Source organism: Hermetia illucens, chromosome 1 (genome assembly GCF_905115235.1).
Source record: "Hermetia illucens chromosome 1, iHerIll2.2.curated.20191125, whole genome shotgun sequence".
NCBI lineage: Eukaryota > Metazoa > Arthropoda > Insecta > Diptera > Stratiomyidae > Hermetia > Hermetia illucens.
Window position 1 is genome coordinate 160,833,903 of NC_051849.1, and position 12,281 is coordinate 160,846,183.

At 39.8% G+C, this 12,281-nt stretch overlaps 1 protein-coding gene across 11 annotated transcripts in view; it reads left to right on the forward strand.

Moving 5' to 3' along the window:
* The window catches only part of LOC119647262 (protein turtle), a 792,821-nt gene that overhangs the window by 704,477 nt on the left and 76,063 nt on the right, over nt 1-12,281 (forward strand). For all 11 annotated transcript variants that reach the window (XR_005248829.1, XR_005248828.1, XR_005248830.1 and 8 more), the window contains exon 5: nt 3,352-3,593. Coding sequence is in view for 7 of the 11 variants with exons in the window: in XM_038048144.1 (XP_037904072.1) it covers nt 3,352-3,593 (242 nt within the window). In the remaining 4 variants the exon portion in view is untranslated. The remainder of the gene's footprint in view (nt 1-3,351; nt 3,594-12,281) is intronic.

The following is a 12,281-nucleotide window of genomic DNA, read 5'->3' on the forward strand; positions in this document are numbered from 1 at the left end:
ATACTTGATAAACTACTTCGATGTATCCGGGCATTTATGCCGTCAGATATTATGTTGTTAAAGAGAGAAGCGCACCTAGTTCAAATTTTAAGAATCGGGTAATAACTCCCATATCATCTTCTTGACCTTCAATCTAAAGTTAAACGGACGGCTCTGTCGGGAAGTTCGGTTTCCAGTGGCATGGGATCATGGCTAATGTCGGGGGTGTTCTGGGGAAAAGGTAGACTTTGAGGTTAGGATTGACGATAATATTGCTTGAGGTAGGGATTATAGTTTCCTTTATTGTACCATAGGTAGAAAGAGCAGAAATGAAATGGGACAAATTAGTGTTAGGATCACAGTTAATGGGAAACCAGGAGAGACTTTCCCCTTTTCTGTCTGACCATTCAAAGAATCAGCAATTGTGCCTGGTGTTGTGTTCAGCTATGATTAAGCCTCTACCTTGGGTTCGTATTTGGTAGGTGCAGGATGTTTAAATTTCGAGAAGGACACGAGATAGGAGAAACTGCTTGGAGTTTGTGTTAGAATCAGTTGGTTCGGAAAGGCTAAAATTAGGAAAGCTGATTCTGTATTACCAGCCTGATTTCACACCGGACCACTATGTGCAGCTTCTGTTTGCAAGAAATTTATCGAACTCATGTCTGCGGTTTTGATTGATGTTCAGCTCGATGATCCTAACCTTCATTCAGAACTCTTGTGATCCCTTGGCGAACTCGTGAAAGTCTGCATTATAAGTGTCGATAGGAAAAGTGGTTGACAATTAGTTTGCTTACTATGCCAAAAACTATCGTGTGAACGTAGGATTGCTGATAGAATTAAGATAGAAAATGATGCTCGTTTTGAGGCTTTCATTCTCACCATGCCTGATCAACGGTTACTGTGACTGTGGCAACGTTCCATTGGGCGGAGCAGTAAGTCGAGCGCCAGTTAGTTACTGCATGAACTTCTCGCTTGCACTTATTTGTTCCAAGTAAGTAATTGTGCCTTAGATTGTATTCTCGTGTTTGATGTGATCTCCGTTGAAGATGACAACAAAAGTCGCTAACCGAGCACCAAATAGACATGCATGACCCCAACCAGACTGTGGTGAAGGATTTAACACTAATGACATTGGAGGTCCTTTGAGATGTTAAAGGGAGAAGTATGAAACTTTTCCGCGGAGGGGATAGAGCTGGTTGTTTTTTGAGAGTGACATTTGAGTAATGGTAATTATTGTAAACATCCTCCTTTTATGCTGCAGATTATCTTTATTTATGAGCAGATACATATTTCGAACACAGCATATGTTCTTTTTCAGTGCTATTTATTCTTATTGTTTCTGTATAAGTAATGTTATGTGGAAAGTCGATAATGCGCGTCGATTGCACCAGAAATTCTATGCGCTGTCACCATATATCTTAGGACCTTTTTATCAAAGTGGAACAGTACATTGATTTTTTACTAGCTCTCTAGCTTGATTGTTTGTACGAGTAGCCCCCATTGTCCCCAGACCTCTCCCTTTCTCGTACGTTGTCACTACTCCTAGACCAATTAGAAGAAAATCGTAATCTGAAGGATAGTTTTTTTAAAGTTTTGTGTAAAACAAACAAATTACGCAGTTCTCCATTGGCTGATAGCATTGACCCGAAATATCTAAATCGCTCAGTTCTGGGTAGGTCATTGCCGCTGACAGTACTGAATAATTTAAATATCTCGAGTCAATACTATCAGCCAATGAGAACTGCGTTATGCTCTTCACATAGGCAAACACAAAACCTTTCATACCTGAAACATCAAGCTTCCGGCTACCTGACTTGTTATTCATTGAATCTTTTATATAAAATGCAAATTAAATAGGTGGTTACTCATATACTTGTACAATCTGCCGTTTCGGGCCAAAATCTAACTAATGTCCTAGAACCCCTGACTGTTAGGCTCTAGAGATCTAGCGCAACTATTACCCTCCTCAGGAAAACTGGAGTTGCTACAACTTTCCTAACATAGAGTCTCAAGCATGAAGCCAACAGAACTCTATCCCTAAAGAGGGTCAAAATCTGCTTGAAGCCAACATGAACTTCCCCTATCCTCGACTCGACTTTCCATGGACAAAAAACCATTATTGTCAATTCTGGAATTGAGAAGACATCAATCTTTCGTAGCAACAAAAAACAAAAAACAATATGCGTAAAGTACATAAAAAGCAACGATTACTCGAAGCACATGTTTATAATAACTGTCATCTCCAACTTACTTCCTTTGTACTTTTTATTTGTTGTCCCCGCCTTTGATTTCAATGGTTTTGGTGTAGCTGTTTTCGTTTGCGTTACCGATTTCTTTGGGGCAACATTCGTTGTTTCGTTGTCTACGGTGGAGGTGGTCTTGGGCCACGGTTTGTTTAAACGATGCCTCTGCTCAGGATAATTGTTCCGTTTCCTCTAGTTCTTGCTGAGATGTTGACGTTGGGAAGAGACTTGGATCCCTCGTAGGCTTTATTGATGGTTATTTCAGGGCAAGCTATAGTTGCCTGTAGCGAGGCAATGGTCGTTTTTAATTCGCGGACTAGCTGCTCCTGAATCCTTCTGCTCAGGAAACGCAAGTTTTGCCTCCTAATCCATGTTATCTCCCAGGCCCGCCACAATGACTTAACTAGATCCGCCAGCGCCGTTAATCAACTCGAATTCGTTGTCTATTAAAATACTCGACTCGAACGTCATCGCACTCTAGAACTCCTTCGAGCTCAGTTGGGATGCTTAGTTTCAGCTTACCAAGCTTTGCTTTAGCCACTTAAAAATTGTCCTCTTGCGACGTGCTTATTTTGCTAATTGTGTTTCGCCGCTATGGCGAATTTTTGTTTATTTGACTGTCCAACCAAACTCACCCCTGTTACTCTTTAGTACCTCACTAGAATTTTTTCGATACCCATAGTCTGATCAGGTTAGGAGAGAAGAGCTTCTTACTTCCCGCGAACATATAGTTCTGTGGGAGGCTGGGAAAAGTGCCGCCGAACGATAAAGCTTAAGAAATAGCAATTTGCACCTCATAACGGAATTTTCTCTATACGGCCCTGTTCACACCTTCTTAGTCGGAAATCAACAGAGAATCTAAAGATGGATGGATTCGTGGATTTTGAATCTTGAAAAGGATCCGGGAGGCTAGAGACAGTTTACTATATTTTAATAGGATTGAAGTACGTTATAGAGTAGCTTTTCGATATCTAATCTGACTTCTTGGCTTGGCTACTATTCAAGGAAAGTGTCAGGGATGTTTTCGGCACTACACATATTTCTCCGTTCATCAATTTTCTGAACTTCTTACTATATCAAAAATGTTACTTTGATTTTATTAACTTTTTATCTTTTCTTTCATTTGCAGGTGATTCAATTATTCTAAATTGCCAAGCAGATGGCACACCAACACCCGAAATTTTATGGTATAAAGATGCTGATCCAGTTGAGCCATCATCTACTGTTGGTATTTTCAATGATGGTACCGAGTTACGGATATCAACAATCCGCAACGAGGACATCGGAGAATACACGTGTGTCGCGCGCAATGGTGAGGGACAAGTCTCCCATACGGCCCGTGTTATAATAGCGGGCGGCGCTGTAATCATGGTAAAAAAATAATAAGGCAAAATTCAATGTGAAACCAAAACAGAAGAAAATAAGAAAAATGAAAAAGCAAAAAAGAAAATTCAAAAACAAAAAATTTAAGCAAGAGCCATTTTTTCTTATTTTTATTCATCGCATTCAGAATTTTTTTAATTTTCAAAATTCCAATTTACGCAACGATATTTTCAGTTTAAAGACATTTCTGATTTTTCAGAATTTTTATTTCGTTTTAATATCCTAACATGCAAGTAGATCAATGATTTATTCGAGTGAATTGAATGATAGAGTAATGTCTTTGCTAAATATGAAGCCTTTCGCTTGAAACTAAACTCTCTATTCTCATTAACATCCCTCAATTGATATTTAATTTTCATAAATGAGTTTCGTTCAATTTTTTAAAGCTTATAGAATTCCAAGGAAGTACTTTTATGCCGTGTCATGAAATAATGTCCTTGACTGCTGACAGTATTCTTCTGTCTGGTGTACGCTATTCCGTCATAGAATGCCAAAGTCGCTTTAATGAACTGAATCTGTGATTCCTCTATTCATGAAATATATCAAAGGATTTGCACATTACAATCACAGGATGGAACTAAGTCACACTTTGAGGTTGACTCATATTCATTACTATCATAGAATGGAAAACGGAATCCTTCAAGGCAAAGTGCAAACCTTGCATTTCCTTCTAAAATTAATTCTACTTCAAGAGCAAGCTTTATTAACATATTCATATGAACAGTTTTCAAAACGGAATTTTGAAAAAGGAATTGATGAAAGTCTCAAGTATCTCCCCCTTGTTAAGAGGTTAGATCTCGAAACTGGTTACATAATCTAACTGTCAACGGTGCTCAGCACCTCCCAATACATTGTTCATTATTCAATTACTCGAAAGGCTTTTTTAGAATTAAGTTTAATTTTCTTTTCTATAGAATAATTCGGATTAATAAATATTTTAGGACGCATGTGCTTTCAATATTACCGATTGGGCATTTTTAACAATAATTTACCCATCTATAATTTTCATTCATATTTTTTTCTCTCCTGAAATTTGAATGAATTTTTACGATGTATTATTGGAAAATTGGCAAAAACACTTTTTTCGGTAGTTCTTGTGTTGTTGTCGCCCCCTATTCAAATAATTCGTGTTCCCTTTTAAAAGATAATAGATTTTAAAATTGCTTTTAATGACCGTAGAGTAACAAATGCAAAATATATTCGAATTTTTAAAAGTATGAAGACTGCGGATAAAGTATATATGAAATTCCATTCAGTCTTCATTCTTTGTAAAGGGTCTGTCTAATTCACTGCAAAGAACGTTAAATGCACGAAAATGTTATGTGCATCTGAAAATTATGTAAGATATTTGTGCCTATATATCGTCGTCGCCGATGTTCTACCTCATATTTTCAGCCTTGGCGTTCAGGATCTCCTTATACTAACCATCTCGATTCATCGATCACGTCTCCAATTTTGAAATCCGATCAATGATGCTCTGTCTTCATCAACAAAATCTGCCCAGCGCTTTCAGGATATTCGTACTCGTCTTCGTCCTTCGAATACGCTGAACGTGGCCAGCCCATTGGAACTTCCGAAGTTTTATTAATTTGGAGACTTCAAGGTCGTCAAATATTTGGTGCAATTTATGGTTGTATCTGATTCACCATTGGTCGTCCTCAGATTTAGCTTCTATTATGCTCCTTAGGATCGTCCTTTCAAAGGTATTGACCAGTTTTCCCGAAGTCTGTATTAGCGTCTATGCACATGCATAACATAGAACAAGCTTTATTATAGTTTTGTATACTTGGAGCTTCGGAGCTTTCGTACCAGAGTGAACAATAGAGAAGCTAGCCAATCTTGTCTTCTGATAAGTCTTTCCAGTTTTTCTGGAATTCCCAAGCCAAGCATTACTTTTTACAGTCGGTCAATGCCATGTTCTTGCTTGAAGTCAACGAACATTTGATGGACATCGACGATGAATTCCCAAAATTTTTCTAGCACCTGTTTGATTGTAAATAGCAGGTCAAATGTCGATCTTCTAGTCCGAAAACCTCCTTGGTATTCACTCACCGTCTTATCGGCATACAGTCTAATTCTTTTCTCTTGAATATTTTTTCAAGATTTTCAAGAACGTGCAAAGTAGTGAGATGCCTCTGTAATTGTCACATGTCAACTTGTCACTGTTTTTGTGCGGGTTCTGTTCGTGGTTTCAACTGGAGGGAACCAAAATATGAATAGCTTTCATAGTCCATAGACCACCTGATTTGATGAATTCTGCGGGGATGCCATTTATGCCCAGTTCCTTGTTTATTTGTTGACATTTCTTTGCAGACTCTATTTCTTCAAATGTCGCCGGTTCAATGTGCCTATATATACTCTGATCAATTGATTCACCTGACTGATACTGGATCTCTTTTCATAAAAGTGCATGTTGGCAGTGAACAATAAGAATAGTGCCAGCTATCCCCGTATTCTCTCCGAACGTTGGATCATAAATTAAGCCTTAAACCGCCATTGGAAACCCATAGTAGTAAGATTTAAACCTGCAGCTTCATTTGGTTCTAACAGAATGGCCGTACATCACCGATTTTTTACTACCATATATATTTTTTCTCAAGATGGAATGGTTTCATTGGCTGTTTATAATCTTAGGTACAGAAAGGAGTCATGTGATTTAAACAGAAATTCACCTTAAGTTATACTTAGTACACCCTTCAAACGGGTGAATTACATTTTTCCTTACTTCTATTGCCATTGCAAAGCTATCTTGCAGTATGATTTCAAATAAATGTTCAATCAACTAAACTTCGATTAGGAGTCATCTTGAAGAAGAAGCTACAGGTTTTTGCTATAAAAACAAAAACCATATTTAAATTCTCCTACAGTGTTTACAAGCTTTGCAAGCTTTACACCGTCAAAAAGTTTTCCCAGGATGGTTTCTAATTTACTCTCTATACTTAATTCCTCGCAGTATAATTCACTTTTCTCCATAGTACTCTATTCTTTATTGCAACAGTTTATTTTGAAAGAACATGCCATAAGCTCTTGTCAACATACCATATACCCCATTCCGCTATTCTTCTTTCTTATTAGATCGTCTATTTTCGCTTGACCCCTGTTCTAAAAAATGTATGTTTCCTCCACAACTATTTCAGCCGCAGTCCGAATCTTCACATAAATAACTTATTCCATTGAATTATGGGCGGTGCACTCTAGGAAATTGATGCCACCACTCATTTAATATTTCGGTTATGTAAATATATGTGTTGGTGCACCGTTGTGGTTCTACAAACTCCCACCATGATCGCTGTCGGAAGCAAAAGTGAACCAGACCTGGTCGGGTTTTTAGAGACAGCCTGCGGCAACCACAAGGTTTTAACGGTTGCTTAGCTGCCTCTGACTATGTGATGCTTAGGGTTGAGATCATTTTCTAGTTATCGTTAAGTTTCTGGTATCACCAATTCCCCTGCTTGGAACTGGTGTATTCTAGGATATCATAAGACTAGACTAGACAGTGTATGTTCGATAATGCTCCCGCTTCGAGTCTACATACTATCTGTAGGTAAAGCAGACCGTGTCATAAACACGCAACGCATCGTTGGTCATCCACTTTCTTCATTCTTCGTCTAAGGTATTACTGTGACTATAGAGCTTTGCTATCTATCATCCTGACGGACGCAATCTACGTTAGAGCGCATTGAATACAACGGCCCGGGGAGACTAGGTGGAGTCCACCCGGGCCATCTACTGAGCAAGACCACAGAGTAGTATAGTACCCGCATATGCAATTCTTTGGATGGGCCAGGGCTGGCTACATCATAGGAGCCAGGCTCATCTAGAGACTCTATTTCCTCATGAAGGTCTTCTTGCAGGCGTAGTCGGCTATATAGGCCTGCATATCCTGCTTGGCCTTTAAATAACTAAATCTTAATTATTTAATTACTGACTACTACTACTAATTATTTGAGGCATCAGTTGGTCTCTTTCTCTCAATCGTAAGATTTACTTCCCTCAAGTGCTTGTAGAATCTTTGTCGTTATTAGTTTTCTGGGTTGCCCTATGTATGATTTTTCGTAATTCATACAAGTTATTTTAGTCATTCCGCTTTTCTCGCTGTCATACTTGCGGTCTTTGACGTCATCTATTCGTGTCTTCAGTTGATTTGATCTACTGGTAGATGTTACTTCAATGTCGTCTTTCTTAGGAAGATTTTTGACCTCGTAACTGATTTGGGATCGGATCGTGGGTCCCGTCGTTTTTTGGATAGCCCTGCTTTGTCATTAGATTATTTATCTCCATCTTTATCAGTTTTCTCGAATCTGTAATGATTTTCCTGTCGAAACCGCTCTTTAGCTCTGTAGCCTACACAATGACGAAATCAATTAGCAATATCATGACCGTCCGGTTGTGGATAAAATCCGGCTCAATACGTTACGGTGGGCGGGTCACTTAATCCGTATGGATAAGGATGATCCCACCCGGAAAGTCTATAAGGGCAATATCTATGGTAGGAAAAGAAGACGAGGTGGACCCTGCCTAAGATGGAGCGATGGCGTAGGTCAGGACGCCAGACAGCTTTCAGGGATATCGAATTGGTGGACCTCGGCGCAAAACCGGGATGATGTCTGGAGTTATTAAGGCAGGCCTAGACCGGATACGGTTGTTGCGCCGTTCATGATGATGATAAAAGTTACAGGGATGGATATCAAACTCGATATTCCCCTTTTTGTTGATAGTGTGTCAGTCCAACCTAAACATCCCATTTTTGGTCGAACAAGACCGCAAACACAATACTGCAGTTTACATTCTGCATTGTTTTTGTTTAAATTATACGAATTTAACGCTTGACACACATTGTAATATAACAATTCCATAGTCGGACTAAGTGGTCGGTTGTATAGTTACTCTCGCTTTCTTGATCGAAGAGCCATCGTACCGGTATTCCCTGGCCAACTTGGAAGTTGATGATGGCTGCTGGAATAATAGTATCCCAAAAAAGGCAAATCCGATGAGTTCTCTGCATGATGACCGGAGTTGCTTACCAATAGGTGGTTCCCTACACAAAGATTTCGTGGATACAAAACGATGGGATGCTACTCCTTACAAATCCTGCATTTGAGACACTTGCGCCTCTTCCAAGGCTTTCCTTTTCGGAGTTTATATCAGCCACAGTAAATACAAAGAAATTATGCTGAAGCAAATTTTACTTCTCGACTGCCGACTTTGAACATTCGAGGGCAGTGTGACATCCAATATAAGTTTAACAATTTCCCCCCCACTAGCAATTTCTCAACGTCGTGTCGAATTCCCTATCCGTAAAAATGTCCATTTTCTAGCTCAAAACAAAAGAAATGATTATCACCTCTTCGGTTTCTTCTTTGTGGACTACATCGTGCCTTGTTCTGGACCACGGACCACTTTGTGCGCAAGGCCGTCAGTTCCAGCGTGTTTCTGTAAGATTTGAGGTAGATCAAAAGGTGTGTGGATCACTGTTTCTGCCAAAAATCCCATGCATGGATAAATTTTCCCTATATACCCATAGGTGATCAATCACTTCTTTCGCATCACCCATCCATTTGATTTTGAGCAGCATAATTCTGGAGTCGGCACAGATGGAATCGTCTTCTGAATATCTCACAGTAGCTAATAACATATACCAATGAAACTCTAGCATTTCTGGCACCGGAAAACTAAGTTGTCGTCCATAATTCTCTAGACCGTAAGAAGGATTTATTTCTATTAATGGTGCTCAGTCATAACCTTAGAATTTAATAGCCGCGCTGGGGTGATCTCTCATATCCGTCTTCATTTGGATCCATGCATCCGTTGGTCCTACCACCCAGACCCCTAACCTCATCGGCAACATCGAAACAATAAAAGTATGTTCAAAGACGAGGCGAACCAACCCGTAAATTTGCTGGGATTCTATGCTGGGCATCCAGACTTTCAAGCTTCGCCCGAACACCTTCAGATGCCCAATATTTCAAGAAGTGTAACGCGTACTTTTATTCATAAGCATTGCCCCTTCTGTCTCCTAATCCACCTCTCCCCCTGCCAATTTTCCGATCCTTTCAAACATTTCTTTAGCCACAATGTCATTCAACAAAATCAACTAGTGAAATACTGGGAAAGTGCGCCAACATTTTCCCTTATCTACACGGCAAACTACTTTGTCTGAAGTGACAGTTCTCGTCCTCCTCTCCCCCCCCCCCCCCCCTTGGTGAAAGGAATTCCCTGATTTGAAGGATCCGCAAGGCGGGAGAGTTCGAGAACTAGCCCGAAGTAATGTGATAAACGGTTCCAGGCTAGCTCTCTGACGATGGGGAGGTGTTTAGTTGGAAGTCCGACCGCGAAGCGTGAGTCCAACACTGTGTGCGTAAATGCATTCACCTACCCTACCCAAAAACTTTAATCATACTGTCGAACTTATTCGTTGGCAAACTTTAAACTGTCTTTAGGGCAAATTCTATACTCCACTGTTATTCCTTGCAACCGCCCGAATCTTTCATGACACCTCCAAGTGATATCTCACAATGAGATTATATATTAAATACCTATTCACCATCCATCCTTTCTGTTGATCAATTCTAAGAACAACTTTTTAAACCCCAACCTCGCTGTCTAGTGAATCGTTCCTCACCTATGTTTATACAGTGTTAATATACCAACCACTTTCCGAAGAGATTAGATATTTTTATAACATCCGGACAGATAATAGGAATTTGCCAGCATTCTATTAATTATTCCATTATATCTTATAAATGTAGTGAATCAGTTACATCTTTGTGATGAACCAGTAAGTGTCTCTTGCAACATCTTCAATCATATTGCCAGGGTCAAAACTAAGGAGGCATTTCTTTCTAGCAGCTCTGTTGACCTCCAATCAAACTTCGTTCTTTGTTAATCAGCACCGCACAACCACTATCTTACGGTTTAGGTCTGTTTTAGTAAAGTTCTTTACACCTCAGTTTAATGTTGAACTCGGTCCATTTAAGGCAGAGTCTAGCACGCCTTCTTTTTCACCATAGATTTGCCCCTATGGGCTTTTCAAGCTGCATCAACTTCATCAATAGAGATTAGATGTTTCGTTGACTGCAGCCTATTTAATCGAACTTTATCCACAACTCTCTTGTTGTATCCAGCAATGCAGATTTCAAATATTTTGAACTATGTCTTTCAGTTCGGTATCAACTTTTAAAATGATGGCCTATTATAAAACGCCTCTGTACACAATCCCCACAGAAGTTACTTTTGTCTATTTGTTCTTGAGTTTGCCATTATCAACCTGAATTCTTCCTCCATTGCTAAGCAATATATTGCGATCCTTTGTTTTCGACTTACTGGAATTTTAGCCGTCTCGAGACGAAAGACACACCCTTTTGTACGTTTAACAATTAGTGATTACATACTAAATCGCACTTAAGTTGTTGCACCATTTAGTCCGCTTTTTGTCTGTGGCGATGTAGTTAAGTTGCAGCTATGGCGCTTGTGAGGTTCTTTTACTCGGACTGTCCTGCGTCGCTTCGAATCGAGTCTCTCTTTCTTAGGAGTACCCTTGTTTAGAATTATTTTTTTCTTCTTTCAGAAGATAAGAAGTTTCTTTCAAAATGGAGCAGAAGCACTCCCGCCAAACCCAACACTTAAGCAAGGAGGTATGCGCGGTTGCCTCTACTTTGCTTGAACACCCCCTCTCCAAATAGCTTGTAACATTCGACACCACGACTCCCAAATTGTCCATCGTCGAGGGATCGAATGCTCACAATAAAAATTCACCAAGGCTACGGTTGTTAACCGCTTGACATGAAATTTCTCTCTTTGTTCGTCCTACTTATCGTTATTGTATTTTTTTTTATTTATTCGGCAATCAGATTGTGTCTATCTCTAAAATATAACGATCTCGGAGGAGAAAGTGTTCTTTGATGGTTATACTGTCTTCCGAGATTCCTTAACTTCTCAGCGATAAACTGATCAATTTCGGATGCCCCTAAGCCCGAACCGAGAAGATCGGTCAATGCAATGCTAGCGTTGGTTCGATTTCAAGTCACATGAAAATGAAACAATCAGTGTTCGGTCTAGGCCTGCTTTGTAAGGAACTCCAGATATCCCGGTTTTGCGCCGAGGTCCACCTAATCGATATCCCTAAAAGTTGTCTGGCCTCCTGACCTATGCCATTACTCCATCTGAGACGGGTTCTGCCACGTCTTTTAACAGAATCATCGGTAGCAAAATTCTTCCCTCCGCGGTTGGCCTGCTAACCACATTATTGACATGTACAACAGCGTTTCCCGGGGTTGTAACTAGCTTTTTTTGTTAATTGGCTTAGCTTCTCATTTCCTATCAAGGAAGCTGCCCTGGAAGCTCGATCCAGAGATTCTGTACGTATTTGAATCAGGTTAAATCAGGTTATTATTTTACGTTTTGCGCCGAAATAAAAATTTTCAAGGCCTGTATGTCTCATAGTGTTCAGTCCCCCCATTGTTCTCCAATTGCGCCGCTTAGGGTATTTCAACGTCTTTTAATTGAAACGGCTTACCCACTTTAAATCCTGACACGCATATTAAAAAGGTTTCAAACCGATGCTGCTTTCAATATAAGATAACAAGGACTTTCGAAAATAGATAAATATCTTCGTTACTGCTTGAGTAAGTGAAACAAGTTCCATCGGTGTAATCCTCAACCCTCCTGGCCTTTTCC